General features: G+C 47.0%; 1 protein-coding gene across 5 annotated transcripts in view; it reads left to right on the forward strand.

The window, feature by feature from the left end:
- Nucleotides 1-15622, forward strand: part of NID1 (nidogen 1) — a 120750-nt gene extending 105128 nt beyond the window's left edge. For 2 of the 5 annotated variants that reach the window (XM_084996864.1, XM_084996865.1), the window contains exon 20: nt 8527-8835. In XM_084996864.1, the coding sequence (XP_084852990.1) occupies nt 8527-8534 (8 nt within the window). In that variant the 3' untranslated portion in view covers nt 8535-8835. Of the gene's footprint in view, nt 1-1244; nt 3214-8526; nt 8836-15132 lie in introns of those variants that run through there. The other 3 variants (XM_021073758.2, XM_021073759.2, XR_014827854.1) reach the window with 2 other exon arrangements.
- The last annotated feature ends 476 nt before the right edge of the window (nt 15623-16098 follow it).

The following is a 16098-nucleotide window of genomic DNA, read 5'->3' on the forward strand; positions in this document are numbered from 1 at the left end:
CCTGGCTCAGCGGTTAATGAACCCGACCAGCATCTCTGAGGACACAGGTTCAATCCCTGGTCTCTCTCAGTGGGTTAAGGATTGAGCATTGCCATGAGCTATGGTATAGGTCGCAGACGCGGCTTGGATCCTGCATTGCTGTGGCTCTGATGTAGTCTGGCGGCTACAGCTCCAATTGCACCCCTAGCCTGGGAACCTCCATATGCCATGGGTGTGGCCCTAAAAAAGACAAAAAGACAAAAAAGAAAGAAAAAAGTCTTCATGGAGCACCCCGGTGGCACAGCAGGTAAAGGACCCCGTGGTGTTGCTGCTGTGGTGTGGGTTCAATCCCTGGCCTGGGAACTTCCACATGCTGTGGGCATGACCAAAAAAAAAAAGTTTTCATTATTTAGTAGATGAATCAATAGAAAACATTAGGGAAAAAGGTGAATAACGGTCAAGGCTGAGAAAAGTATTGACTCTTGGGTTGGGTCTCAGAATAGGCTCCAAGGAGAAACAGGGTTAGGATCTCTGCTGCTTTACAAGTCCATCCATTTAGCCTGGCAGCAACAACAGTAATTTGTAACAATAATAACTGCAGGCACAGGTGTGATGCTTGCTGTGAGCTGGGTACATCAAGTACATCAAGTCACTGAGTGTACTAAGTGCTCTGTATTCACTGCTAGGCACTATTATTGTGCCCTCTTTATAAATAAGGAAATGGAAGCCACCTGCCCAGGTCACGGTAGGAGAACTGGGGTGAATGAGGCAGCCTGGCTCCTGAGTCAATGCTCTGGAGCATACTAAGTGCTCTGTATTCACTGGTAGGCACTATTATTGTGCCCTCTTTATAAATAAGGAAATGGAAGCCACCTGCCCAAAGCCACAGTAGGAGAACTGGGGTGAATGAGGCAGCCTGGCTCCAGAGTCAATGCTCTGCTATCTCCCAAGGTCTCTTTCCAACCTTCTTTTCTTCTCTCTGGTCCCCCAGGCAAGTGGCCAAGCTAGAGAGAGTACTTGGTGCCTTAAAACTCCAGTTCCATGTTCTCAGCAGAGCTGGAAAAACCTTTTGGAGCTTTGACGGTACATCAGCATAGCCCCCAGGTCAGGAATCAGGGATCCAGGTTTTTGCGAATCCAACAAACTCTAATGATGAGGAAGCAGCCAGTAGATAAGCTGAGCTGGGTGCCCAGTATGCCCTCCCGTTCCCTGGGGGCCACTCTCTTAGCTGATTGAGCTGTCAAGCTCACTTCTGCCTTTTCCAGGTCACAACTACTGCTCAGTGAACAATGGTGGCTGCACCCACCTCTGCTTGGCCACCCCAGGAAGCAGGACCTGCCGTTGCCCTGACAACACCCTGGGCGTTGACTGTATCGAGCAGAAATGAAGACAAGTATTTCACAGCAACACCCTACTTGAAAGGGTCCAGAATAAAGACTATCTGACTTTGTGGCTGTGTGGCCCTCAGACCCAGGTCCAACCTCAGCCTGAACCTCAGCAGCACTGCCCTCACAGATCCCCACAACATAGGCCCTGGGCTTCTGGAATGGGAAAGCCTCTACCCCTACAGAAAGACAGAAATCCTCCCTGACCCCAACCCTCAGACTTATATAGCCCTGAGTGAGGATCGTGTGCCCCATCCTGGTACCCTGGACCCTTTCTTCAACCTTAACATCCCGGTGATGAGCAGAACCTGCCCTGTGGCCTTATGAGCTCAGCCTCACTTGGAGACACCCATCATCCCATCAGGGGCTGGATACCAGCTAGGATTGTCCAGGCAAGGCTGTGAGCAGAGGAGGGAGTTAGCCCTCCCATGTTTTTTCTCTTGGTGCTCTGATTTCCCTCTTTAAACTCTTAGCGTTTTACCCCTGAGATCTGTACCCCCTGCATCCTGCCCAATGCCCACATACTAGTGAGAAGGCCCTGCCTTTTGATCAGAACCCACCCTGTCCAAGGGATATGTGGGTATTTGGTGGATGATACTGAGCAGCCCCTCCCAGGTAAGTTATTGGCATTTCAGCAGTAGGCTTTTGTAGTCAAAGGCTTAAATCAAAGGAGTGTCCAGTGGTAGGACTTACAGGGTGTAAAGTCTGATGTTTGAGGATGAGGATTCTATTGATGTGCCTTAAGTTATACCAAAGATTACCGCATTACTCCTCCTCTTTGTCCAAAGCACTTGGATCCTAGGGTCTAGTCTCTTGGGCAGCACAGCCTCGCTGCTGGCACCTGTGTCCAGCCTCTGCATGGACACCCATCTGAGACACGGGCTGGGGCTGGTTCCAGGGATGACCCCCCTATAGTTCCTCACCTTCGGCTTCCACACATAGGAGACCCTCTACGGTCAACGTGAGCTTTCTTCTCCTTTGTTTCTCCTCTGTCCATGGCCCTTGCTGGGTATGTTCTCATCCAGAGACACAATCCAGGAGGGCCAAACAGAATATTTATACTAGGGGTCCAGACCCTTTATTGATCATTGGTGCCATTAAAAGGACCATTGCCCCATTTCATTTTCTGTTTCTACGGTCTATTCAGAAAACATCTCCTGATGTTTATTATTATTAACATCAGTGCTATTATTATGATTATTATTATTTGGTCAGCTACTTCCCAGAGTCCTAAAACAGTAGAAATTTGGGATTGAAAGCTTAGGATTGGAAGCTTGAGTCAGTCAAGATCAGGGGAGGGGCGTAGAGAAGACGCAGTGCAAAGTCTCAAAGAGCTTGACTTCAGGACGTGGAAGAATTTGCCTAGTTTTCTCCTTACGGAAGAGATGCCTCTTCTCATCTGTGAACCTCAGGACACTCAGCTCCTCTCACCGCCCCCCTCTGCAGCCTATGGGAATCGGAGTCAAGAGAGCCTTTCCTTGAATAATTAGAGTTTGTTTTGAGAGGCAGAGATATCCCCAAGAGTCGCCAGGTTTGGGGAACACATGGGTCTTTTATCTAGCCCAACTCCACAAGTTAGTTTCACTTTCTTTTCATATTTATCATTCCATATCAAGCCCTCTATATCAAATGTTTTGTCATGATTTTGTGTAATGTTTATAACTATTTTATTCATTTTACTAGATTCATTCTAAAATTTTTGAAATGGTAAATTCTTAAACTGTGGAAACCATTGAAGGTGCTTCTTAACTGTTCCCCAGATTTATACAAGTATTGGATGATACCTTGAGTTTACAGCTGTATGAATATTAGTGCAGAAAATTAAAAAAATTTTTTTGTTAAAAAAAAATCTTCCTTGGGAGTTCCTGTTGTGGCACAGTGGAAACAAATCTGACTAGTATCCATGAGGATGAGGCTTCAATTCCTGGCCTTGCTCAGTGGATTAAGTATCCGCCATAGCCATGAGCTGGTGCTGTAGGTCAAAGATATGGCTCGGATCCCATGTTGCTATGGCTGTGGTGTAGGCCAGCGGCTGCAGCTCTAATTCGACCCCTAGCCTGGGAACTTCCATGTGCTGTGGGTGCATCCCTAAAAAGCAAAAAAAGAAAAAAAGGAATCCTGCTGCAGTGGCTCGGGTCACTGAGGAGGTGTGGGTTTGATCCCTGGCTCAGTGCAGTGGGTTGAGGATCTGACAGCATTGACGCAGCTTTAGGTTGCAGGTGCAGCTCAGATTTGATCCCTGGCCCTGGAACTTCCATACGCCATGGGTGTGGCCGTTAAAAAAAATAAAACCACGTGATATTGTTTCACACCCATTAGGACAGCCATCAAAAAAGCAAAAACAAAAGAAGATAGCAAGTATTGAGGAGGATGCCAAGAATCGGAATCCTTGTGCTTCCCAGTGGGAATGGAAGTCAGTTTCCTGTTTCCTAAAAAAGTTGCCTATAGGACTTCCCGTCATGGCGCAGCAGAAATGAATCCAACTAGTATCCATGAGGATGTGGGTTTGATCCCTGGCCTCGCCCAGTGGGTTAAGGATCTGGTGTTGCCGTGAGCTGTGGTGTAGGTCACAGATGTGACTCAGATCCTCTGTTGCTGTGACTGTGGTGTGGGCCAGCAGCTGTACCTCCAATTCAACCCCTAGCCTGGGAACCTCCATATGCTGCAGGTGTGGCCCTAAAAAGGAAAATCGATTATTGAGTAGCTGGACCCAAAGAGGCCAATCCCTGTGGAAGGAGGTCTGTGGCTCCCTTGTCCCCTGGCTTCCTCTCCTGGAGCAAGAGAGGAGAGTGAATCCTAGTTTTTAATCCCTGTTCCCTCCCTGCCATGTTGCTGAAGACTGTCTGTACCCCTAGACCGAAGGTCACTGTCCCCCTCCCCACACTGCTAAGGCACCGGGAACCATCCCTCCCCTGGTCTCATGGCCTCAGGGAGAGGACAGCCCTGGCACTATCCCCCAGAACTGTTCCTCTGAGCGTCCCCACCCCCTGGCCGTAACTCTGCACCTCCCTCACATCATCTGAATGTGAGGATATCTGGCTTTTCTTGAGACTCAACTAAAAAAACTTGCACAACTTTAAAGTCGAGAATTATGTTTTACTCTTTTATTTGGCAGATAAAACTGCCAAATAAAAGAACTTGAGCCCAGGAAGGAGGCAGCTGCCCAGGTGGTTCTAAAGGTGGAACCATTCTTTGGAAGAAGGAAGGGAGGAGCCAAACAGGATACATAAGAGTTTTTGCAACAGACAAACAACAGACAAACAACAACAGTTGTTAGAACATCAACTGTCTCTGGTAACTAAAGAAAACCAGGCATCTCGGATGAATTTAGCCCTTTTCTTTCCATGGGAAGATGCAAGAGGCTGGGCTTGTAGAAATGGTCCCTCTATGGGCACCTCAGCTCTCTAGGGCCCACATCCATCCCGAATCCCCTCAGGGTACAGTGTCCATCTGGGTGGCTGCAGGAGCTGATGGTGGTGACCTCCTTGGATTGCTGATACCACAAGTGACATTCTTTGTCCACGAGACCCTAACTGATACACAAGTTCATAACTCTATGATCTGCTTTTGAGTATGTTTTTAAATGCTTGCAGCTTGAGGTGTTTGTTTTTGTTTGGGGAGGCAACGCTGGCAATGCAGGATCCTTAGCCTACTGAGCGAGGCCAGAGATCTCTCGAACCTGCATCCTCATAGAGACATCACAGAATCACAGAGATCCTCACAGGCTCTTTAACCCACTGAGCCACAATAGGAACTCCTGTAGTTTAGTTTAAAAACAAAAACATAAAAAGCTTTTTTATAACCACACCTCACATATACTGTGGTGTAGGTTAGGATATGGGTTAATTACAATGTTACTAGCGGGTATGAACTATACAGATGTACAAAAAGAGGACCCAAAAGTCCTATTTAGTTCAGTAGCTCATTTTGATTTCCAGACACAGAGCCCTGAAGTGGCAGAAAACCAAATCTGCTCACTCTGGGGGATTCTCATTCAAAACAGTGATCGCTTTGTCATTCCAGGGTCAAACTCAGTGGTATTCAGGAGTGCCATCGCCCCAGCCAACCCCCGAACCCAAATCTAAACTCCCTGGACTACTGAGCAGCACCCTAGGGGGTCCTCCTGGGCACAAAGACTTTTCTGTGTCCCCAGTGTTTTATTTGCAAAAGGAAGGCTGCAGCCTCCTAGACCTTCCTACAGGAGAGCAAGTTCAAACTGACTAATCAGGGAAGGGAGGGGATGCAGAAACAAAGCAGGAGCAGTCAAGAAATGGCCCTGTTGGAGTTCCTGTCGTGGCACAGCGTAAATGAATCCAACTAGGAACTGTGACGTTGTGGGTTCAGTCTCTGGCCTCGCTCTGTGGGTTAAAATTCCGGCATTGCCGTGAGCTGTGGTGTAGGTCACAGACGCAGCTTGGAACTGGCATTGCTGTGGCTGTGGCGTTGTCCAGCAGCTATAGCTCCCATTTGACCCCTAGCCTGGGAACCTCCATATGCCGTGGGGGTGGGGGTGGGGGCCCAGTTCTCTCCTCAAGGAACAGGCAGAACAATGTCTTGAAGCTTCTCTGTAGGAACAAAGGACCCCACCCCCGTGGAAGAAAGATGGTGAGTTCAGGCTGAGCCAAGATTCCAGCACTGCCCTCTGACCTCACCACCTACCAATCAGAAGAAAGACATACACCCTGTGGTCCACACCCAGATTTTTGCCTAAAAGACTTCTCCCTGAGGAGTTCCTATAGTGGCTCAGCAGTGATGAACCTGGCTAGTATCTGTGAGGATGCGAGTTTGGTTCTTGGCCTCGCTCAGTGAGTTAAGGGTCTGGCGTTGCCGTGAGCTTGGTGTAGGTCACTGCTGTGGCTTGGATCCTGCATTGCTGTAGCTGTGGTGTAGCCCAATGGCTGTGGTGTAGGCCAGCGGCTGTAACTCTGATTCAGCCCCTAGCCTGGGAACCCCTATATGCTATGCGTGCCGTCCTAAAATGACCAAACAACCAAAAAACTCCCTGAGAACCACCCAGGAGTTCAAAGCTTTGGAGCACAAGCCACCCACAGTCCTTGCCTGGATCTGCAGTAATCCTTTCTCTGCTCCAAACTCTGACCTTCCAGTGGGTGTGGCCTCGCTGTGCATCGGGCATGCGGACTAGTGCTTGGCCACACCTGGAGCTTGTGGAGGGGCTGCTTAGGATGGCTCCAGCCCTGCACTCTGAGTAGTCCTCCAGGCGTGCTGCCTGTCCTGGGTAGCTTTCTGGCCCCACAGGCTCCCCTCATTAGGTCTCAGGGTCTCTGGATCCTTGTGGATCACTCTGTGGTGTCTTTGTCCCGGTGCCTGGCCTGTCTGGACCGCAGCGGCTCCCAGCCCTTCTGCAAACCAGGTAAGGTGCTCCCACCAGGATGTGGCAGTGGATGGGCTGCCCTCCTCCCTCACTTCCTGTTCTTGGGGGCCACCCCTGCAAGGGTGGGAGGGGTACACACAGGCCCTGCAGCCTCTGCCTCCTTCCCCCTTTCCTCCTACCCTGCTCTGAGCTCCCCCAGGGGCGACGAGAGGACCCCTCTGCCCACAGGCACTGCCTGGCCAGTCTTTCCTATCTCACCTTGTTCACCATCATTCCAACAACAGCCCTCCTGGGACAAATATAGACCTAGTGATGTGGTCCCAGCAGGCTGGAGTGTAGAGAGAAAGGGCACCCTATAGGTTGATGCCTCAGATGACAATTTGCATGCGCGCGTGCACACACACACGTTAAAGAGGCCAAAAAGAAATAATGACAGTATAATGGATCCAAAAGGCTTCTCAGAGGGAATGAGATGCTGGGTGTTAAAAAAGACAGACAAGCTGTGCAGATAGAATTGCTTTGATCAACAATGCGCAAAGCCAAATGCATCTCCTTTTCTATTAAGCCATTTCATTTTAATACTTAGAGCAACTAACTTTTCTTGCCAGAGCAATAAAGGTTTGGGGGTCTGATCACTAAGCCCAAGAGGACTTCTCCTGTTTCATTCATAACTACCACCACAGGAATTCCCGTTGAGGCTTGGCAGGTTAAGAACCCAACTAGTTCATATCCATGAGGTTGTTGGTTCAATCCCTGGCCTCACTCAGTGGGTTAAGGATCGGCGCTGTTGTGGTGTAGTTCACAGATGAGGCTCAGATTCCACGTTGCTGTGGTGGTGGCATAAGCCAGCGGCTGCAGCTCTGATAGGACCCCCTAGCCTGGGAACTTCCCTATGTCACAGGTGTGGCCCTAAAAAAAAAAAAAAAGAGCAAAAAACCACCATCACACATTGCATATCTGTTAGGTGCACATACAGAACTGGGCCTCAGAGAACACAAATATTAACACTTAGAATTTCTGCCACTGCAGGAGGCAGGAAACAAATGGCCTCGTGACAGAAGTAGGTGAGAGGCATTCACATACTTGCCCTCAGAACTGAGTTCTGTGGGGCCAGGGGCCAGGGGCCAGGCTCGGTGCTGGGAAGGGGTGGCCCCCAGGGCCTCTACCTCCTGCCCCTGGCACATCCAGCTGTCTCACACCTATGAAAGTTGCTCCCAGCTGCTGAGCCTGTGGTCTCTGTTGCTGTGTGCTCCCGGGGGAGGGGGGGCTCTGGCATCCTTAGCTCTGATGCCCACCTGCCCCCTGTGGCCCCCTCCCTGGGCCCACAGCTCCCATGTTCTTCCTCAGAGGCCTCCAGGGAGAGGGCAGAGCACAGAGGGAGCCTTCCCAACAGCCCTCAGCTCTCACGGCACCACCCAGGGGTGAGAGGGCGGTGTCTGTCTGAGGGGGACAGAACCTCCAGAAGCAAGCAAGGGAATTGAGAACAGTAGTCAATTAGACAGCCCTGCTCCCCGACCTCCACGTCTGCTCCCTGTTCTGCGGTCTATGCGGGGCTGCTGGGCTCCTGTGCTGTTCCCCACAGGGCACCTCACTCCAGCACCCTTTCCTGTCCCTTAAGTCTGGGTCACTCAGTCCAGGGAAGCCAATAAAAGACTCTAGGACAAAAACATATCACATTACAACAACATTTTATGAGGAAGGGGAGTACAGGCACAAAGAGAGAAAGGATGTAAAGGGCTTTTTTTTTTTTAATTCATTTATTTGGACTTGAAATTTATTTTTATTTTAAAATTAATTTTTATCTTATTATTTTTTGACCTCGGTATGCAGGTGCCTGATGTGGGAATCTCAGTTCCCAGAACAGAGACTGAAACCGAGCTGCAGTGGTGAAAGCACTGAATCCTAACCACTAGACCACCAGGAAACTCCTGTAAAGGGCTTGTTCATAGCTCCTTTCAATAGCTGAGAGTGGACATGAAATGATCTTGTACTTGGGTTTGCTGGATACATCTGTAGAGTGATGGAACAGTTTTTTTTTTTTTTAAATGCCAATGTGGAAAATACACTTGAAATTACTTCTCTCTGTAACTAAGCAAACCTATGATGAAAAATAATTTTGAATTAAAATGTGAGAGGCAATACCTTTTTTTTTTTTTTTTTTTTTTTTTTCCTCTCTTGGCTGTCCCACAGCATATGGATGGAGTTCGGGGCCAGGAATCAAATCCAAGCTGCTGTTACGATCTATACTGCAGCTGCAGAAATGCAGGATCCTTAACCCACTGTACAGGCCAGGGGTTGAACCTGAGTCCCAGTGCTTCCAAGACGCGGCTGATCCCGTTGTACCGCAGCGGGAACTCCAGGAAATACGGTTACCCAATTTTCTTTCAGCGGGTCCTGGAGCCAGCACTTTGGAAGGCGGCTGGGCTGAAGGGAGGAGGAGGAGGAGGAGGCAGGGCCACAGCCATCCCCCACCTCCCACCCCCGGGGCAGAACAGTGGCTGCTGGGTTGTGGTTCTGAGGTCCAGCCCTGGCTGCTCCAGCTTCTCTTGAGCCAGGATGTGGGCCACTGCCTAGAGCAGAGTCCCTTACTTTGGAGAAGGACCCTTACGAGGGGCCATTGTTTAAAATCACACCCCTTAAGTGTCAGAAGGGCCAAAAAGCCTTGAACAACAGGTTCTGAGATTGGCTTCTTGGTTGCTTGAAGCGGAGGTGGGGATTGATGAGCCTGAGAGCAATCCTGCGACTCCAGGTTTCTCCTTGGAGGCGGTTCCAGAAGAGACCACTAGAGGGCAGGAGATGCCGCTCAACCTCCTCTTGGGTCTCCGGGTGGGCGTGTCGGTTGAGGCTCCCGGGGCCCTCGGCCACATTCCTTCTCCCAAAGAAGCGGGGCTTCAGGCTTCCCCACCGTCCTGACCAAGAATTTTCCTAAGGTCAGTTGCCTAACCTGCGAACAAAGGAGGTCTAAATGCTAGTCTCTCCTACGTGTTCAAACCTCTTCATTGTAATGCAGATTCCCACCCTCCGCCCCGCCCCAAGCAGCTTTCCTCCCCATCATCTCGTTTTAGAGAGGTCGCCAGGTGAGCCACACACAAGGGATCCTCAGTGAGCTGTGTACATGTGACTGTACCCCTGTCTTCAGGGACCCAGGTTCCCGGTATCTGAGAGGAAAGTAACACAGAATAAAAGGCTAATTCCAGATGATGCTGGCCCCTTGCCAACAAGCCACGATCCTCGCCTGCAAGCCTGTGTCTAGTTGCCTAGAGAAGTGAATGCCAGGTGGTGCTGAGTGATGGCTTTAGGTTAAGAAATGAAAAGGGAGAGGGCTCAGCAGGAAGTGAGAAGCCTTCCTTTGCTGAAGGTAAGTGGGAAGTGGGGTCCTTCCTACCATAACTTGTGTCCATTGTGCAGCTTGGGAAACTGAGACCCAAAGTGAGGGAACTGGGCAAAGAGCACACACTTTTTTGTTTGTTTGCTTTTTGGGGCCGAACCTGCAGCATGTGGGACTTCCCAGGGTAGGGGTCTAATCAGAGATGCAGCTGCTGGCCTACGCCACAGCCACAGAAACGCTGGATTGGAGCTGCATCTGCAACCTACACCACAGCTCACAGCAATGCCAGATCCTTAACCCACTGAGTAAGGCCAGGGATCGAACCCAAGTCCTCGTGGATTCTAGTTGAGTCCCTAACCCACTGAGCCACAATGGGAACTCCAGGTCACACAGTTTTATCAGAGCAGAGTCTGGTTTGCTCTCCAGGCTATTCTATCACAGCCTTCTTTCCCGCCTCCTTACAAAATATTTCAAATGGAAATTTCATTTTACTTTACCTTACCTTGTTATTTCTTTGTATTTCATGCATTTGCATTTAGAAAACTGAGAAATAAAGGTATAAGAAAATCACCAGAAATCTCACTATTTAGCAGTCATCTCAATACATTTGTGTCTCATTCCAAAAAATGTTATAAATACACATACACAAAATGGTGTTGTATGTATTTTGTGAAAAATATGTAACATAAGTGGGGTCCTGCTAAATATAGGCATTTTTGTTTTCCACTTAAATGCACACACAAACAGCACTTTTTTAAAAATTTAATTTTATTGAGTATAAGTGATTTACAAAGTTGTGTTAGTTTCAGGTGTGCAGCAAAGTGAATCAGTCATCCATGTAAATATACCCATTCTTTTTTCCCGTATAGGATATTACAGACTATTGAGTAGATGTTCCTGTGCTATATAGTAGGTTCTCATTAAGCATCTATTTTATACAGTTTACAGTGGTGTGTATATGTTATTCCCACCCTCCCAATTCTTCCCTTCCCCCATGATTTCACCTGTGATAACCATAAGATTGGTTTTGAAATCTGTGAGTTTGTTTCTGTTTCTTAAATAAGTTCAGTTTGTATCATTTTTTATTAGATTCCGCATATAAGTGACATTATGATATTTGTCTTTGGCTTACTTCACTCAGTATGATAATCTCTAGTCCATTCATGTTGCTGCACATGGCATTGTTTCATTCTTTTTTATTGCTGAATAATATTCCACTGTATATATGTACCATATCTTCTTTAGTCCTCTGTCAATGGACATTTAGGTTGCTTCCATGTCTTGGCTACCATGAATAGTGCTTCAGTGAACATAGAGGTGCATGTATCCTTTCAAATTAGAGTTTTCTCTGGGTATATGCCCAGGAGTGGGATTGCTGGATCATGTGGTAGTTCTATATTTAGCTTTTTAAGGAATCTCCTTACTATTCTTCATAGTGGTTGCACCAATGTGCCAGCCCACAAACAGTGTAGGAGGCTTCCCTTTTCTCCACACTTTTCTCCAGCATTTATTGTATGTATTGTTTATTGTTTGTAGGCTTTTTTAAAAAAGATTTTTATTTTTTCCATTATAATTTAGAGTGTTCTGTCCATTTCTACTGTACAGCAAAATGACCTATATATATATATATATATGTGTGTGTGTGTGTGTGTGTGTATTTATGTGTGTGTGTGTGTATATACATATATATATATATATATATATATCCTTTTTCTTACATTATCTTCCATCATGTTCCATCACAAGTGACTAGACATAGTTCCTCGGATTCATTTCCGCTGAGCCACAATGGGAACTCTGGTTACTACCATTGCTTTTAAATGTTGCATTAAAATATGATTTATCTTGATTACTGAGTTTTTGGCATCTCCTTAAATTTCGCGCCTGAGCCAAAGGCCTTTGCCTCACTCTACTCCCCGCCTGGCTGAATGAGGATGAAAGGGTTACTGAATGAGCAGGTGACCAAAACGGGGTCAGATCAGATCCTCAATCCCTTCCCTCTGGAGCCTGAGTTTCCACATCTCTACAATGGAGCCCATAACCCTCTGGTTTCTATGGAATATCCCAGGCCTGGCCAATGAGGTGTTTGGGAAAAGTCTAAAGTGCTTTCTGTATGTGAAGAACTGTTAGTACTTTTTTTCCAAAGATAGGTCCAACAAAGTGGTGCGCAGCATTCAGTTTTGGGTTTTGTTCCCTGTGCTATGCAGCAGGATCTCATTGCTTATCCACTCCAAATACAATAGTTTGCATCTATTAACCCCAAACTCCCAGTCCATCCCACTCCCTCCCCCTTCCCCTTGGCAACCAGAAGTCTGTTCTTCAAGTCCATGAGTTTCTTTTCTGTGGAAAGTTTCAATTGTGCTGTACATTAGATTCTGGGTATAAGTGATATCATGTAGTATTTATCTTTCTCTTTCTGACTTACCTCACTTAGTATGAGAGTCTCTAGTTCCATCCATGTTACTGCAAATGGCATTATTTTGTTCCTTTTTATGGCTGGGTAGTATTCCATTGTGTATATATACCACATCTTTTTAATCCATTCATCTATCAATGGACATTTAGGTTGTTTCCATGTTTTGGCTATTGTGAACAGTGCTAAAATGTACATACGGCTGCATGTATCTTTTTCAATGAAAGTTTTGTCCATATATTTGGAGTGGGATTGCTGGGTCATGTAGTTGTTCTATATATAGTTTTCTGAGGTACCTCCATACTGTCTTCCATAGTGGTTGGACCAATTTACATTCCCAGCAATGCAGGAGGGTTCCCTTTTCTCCATACACTCTCCAGCATTTGTTATTTGTGGACTTGTTAATAATGGCCATTCTGACTGGTGTGCGGTGGTACCTCATTATAGTTTTGATTTGCATTTCTCTAATAATTAGTGATATTGAGCATTTTTTCATGTGCTTATTGGCCATCTGTATATCTTCTTTGGAGAAATGTATATCTTCTTCAGGTTTTCTGCCCATTTTTCAATTGGGTTATTAGTTGTGGGCTTTTTGATGATGGCCATTCTGACTGATGTGACGTGATACCTCATTGTAATTTTGATTTCTCTAATAATTAGTGATGTTGAGCATATTTTTCATGTGTTTTTCAGCCATCTGTTATGTCTTTGGAGAAATCTCGAATAGCACTCTTTTTTAAACTTTTTTTTAAAAGTTGAAGTATAGTTGATTTACAATGTTGTGTTAGTTTCAGGTGTACAGCAAAGTGATTCATATATAAGAATGAATTCTTTTCCATTATAGGTTATTACAAGATACTGAATAGTTCCCTGTGCTATACAAGTAGGTCCTTGTTGTTTATTTTATATATAATAGTATATATCTATTTTTTTTCCTTTTAGGGCTGCACCTGCAGCACATGGAAGTTCCCAGGCTAGGGGTCGAATCAGAGCTACAGCTACTGGCCTACACCACAGCCACACCAGATCTGAGCCAGATCTGCAACCTACACCACAGCTCATGGCAACGCCAGATCCATAACCCACTGAGCAAGGCCGGGGATTAAACCAGAGTCCTCATTGATACTAGTCAAGTTCATCACCTCTGAGCCACAACGGAAACTCTAATAGATTGTATCTATTAATCTCAAATTTCTAGTTTATCCCTCCCTTCCCCCCTTTCCTCTTTGTACCCATACATTTGATGGGCATGACTTTTAATGACTGCATAGTATTCTATTCAGTTGTATGAATGAATAATAAACTCCAACCAGCTTTCTTACTGACAAACATTTAAGATGGTTCTGTTTTTTTGGGTTTTATTTTTTAACTATGGTATATAACACTTAATGTATGCCCTTGTACTTATACCAAAGTGTCCTTATTTATTTCTCTAGGATAAATTCCAACACACTATTATTTGAGATTTCATGGCTTTTCATAAATACCTCCCAACTGACCCACAGAAATTTGTACCAGCATATACTCCCACGAGCAGAAGGGTTTGTGCCCCTTCCCTGGTTGTCTGCCTTTTGAGAGTTCTTTTTGAAAAAACCTTTGACAATTAGAAGATACCCATGGGGGGTGTCATTTATGAAAACCTAGTTGAGTGATCCTTTAAGTATTTATTCCTCACTTTTTAATTCCTTTTTTCAGTTGCCTTTTTGAGTCCTTTGTTGATGTTGTTGTTTTTAAAACTGGGACAATCTTACCGATTTATAAGGGCTTTATGCATTTTAAAGTTAATTAGCCTTTTGCCATAGATATTGCAAATAATCTATCTCAGGGATTTGGGGATTTTGTTTTTGGGTTCCTTTGCCAGTGAGGGGAGGGGTTGATCTAGAAGTCGTCAATTCCTGCTTATTCTGCAGCACTACATGCCTCCCAAAGCAGCCTGAACCAGGGGAGAAGCTCTGGCCTAAAGGTCACGAGGCCCAGGCTCTACCCTGTGGCAGATTATTTTCCAACGTGGCCTCAGCACCACCACCCAGCCCATGTATTTTTAAAGAGCTCGGGGAGTTCCTGTTGTGGCTAAGTGGGTTAGGAACCTATCATAATGTTGGTGAGGATGCGGGTTCGAGCCCTGGCCTTGTTCAGTGGGTTAGGATCTGGCATTGCTGCAAGCTGCAGTTGTAGGTGGCAGATGTGGCTCAGATCTGGTGTGGCTGTGGATGTGGTATAGTCCTGCAGCTGCAGCTCCGATTGGACCCCTAGCCTGGTAATTCCCATATGCTGCAGGTGCGGCCCTAGAAAGAAAAAAAAAAGTAAAACACCGTTTTAATTCCTTCACCACCAATTATGGGTTGAATTCTTCCCCCTCAAAAAGAAATGCTGAAGTCCTAACCCCATGTACCTCAGAATATGACCTTGTTTGGAGACAGGGTCTTTACAGGTACTTGGGTTCAGGTAAGGTCATTGAGATGGGCCTTCATCCAGTAGGATCTGGTGTCTTTATAAAAAGAGAAATTTGCAGAGTTCCCGTCATGGCGCAGTGGAAACGAATCCAGCTAGGAACCATGAAGTTGCAGGTTCGATCCCTGGCCTTGGTCAGTGGGTTAAGGGTCTGGTGTTGCTGTGAGCTGTGGTAGAGGTCGAAGATGCAGATCTGGTGTGGCTGTGGTGTAGGCGGCAGCTGTAGCTCTGATATGACCCCTAGCCTGGGAACCTCCATGTGCCTTGGGTGTGGCCCTAAAAAAGCCCCCCCCCAAAAAAAAAGCGAGAGAAATTTGGACTCAGAGACACACAATCCAGGAAAAGCCCATGTGAAATGGAGGCTGGCACTGGGGTGATGCATCTACAAGGCAAAGAGGCCAAAGCTGACCACCAAGCCCCTAAAGCCAGGAGCAGATCCCTCCCCAACCCTCAGAAGGGACTGACCCTGGGAGTTCCCATGTGGCTTAGCAGTAACAAGCCCAACCAGTATCTATGAAGTTTTGGCTTCGATCCCTGGCCTGGCTCAGTGGGTTAAGGATCTGGTGTTGCCGTGAGCTGTGGTGTAGGTCACAGATTTGGCTCAGATCCTGCATTTCTGTGGCTGTGGTATAGGCCGGCTGCTACAGCTCCAATCAGACCCCTAGCCTGGGAACATATATATGCTGCGGGTACGGCTGTAAAAACAAACAAAAGCCAACAACAACAATAAAAAAGAAGAGCCTGACCCTGACAACACCCTGACCCCAGACGTCTGACCTCCAGAATGTGAACACCGTAAATCCCATTGGACGTCGTGAGGGGAGCCTAGACAACGAATGGCATGGGATACACTGTACCTCGGTTCTAACAGCTGAGTTCCTGGGAGGGAAAGAGCACATGGGTTCAGAAAGGAAACCAACGCGGGGAGTTCCCGTCATGAATCTGACTAGGAACCATGAGGTTGCCGGTTCGATCCCTGGCCTTGCTCAGCGGGTTAAGGATCCGACATTGCTGTGAGCTGTGGTGTAGGTCGCAGACGCGGCTCAGATCCCACGTTGCTGTGGCTACGCCGTAGCCCGGTGGCTACAGCTCTGATTAGACCCCTAGCCTGGGAATCTCCATATGCCCCCGGAGCGGCAAATGTGAGCGTGAGCTGCAAATGTGTGCCCGCCTCCCGGGCCCCCGCATCCCTCATCCAGAGCTCAGCACC

The sequence above is a fragment of the Sus scrofa genome, chromosome 14 (genome assembly GCF_054392235.1).
Source record: "Sus scrofa isolate SSC_HxYL_T2T_F1_AM1 chromosome 14, Sscrofa_HxYL_maternal_Yorkshire_Landrace_v2.0, whole genome shotgun sequence".
Taxonomy (NCBI): domain Eukaryota; kingdom Metazoa; phylum Chordata; class Mammalia; order Artiodactyla; family Suidae; genus Sus; species Sus scrofa.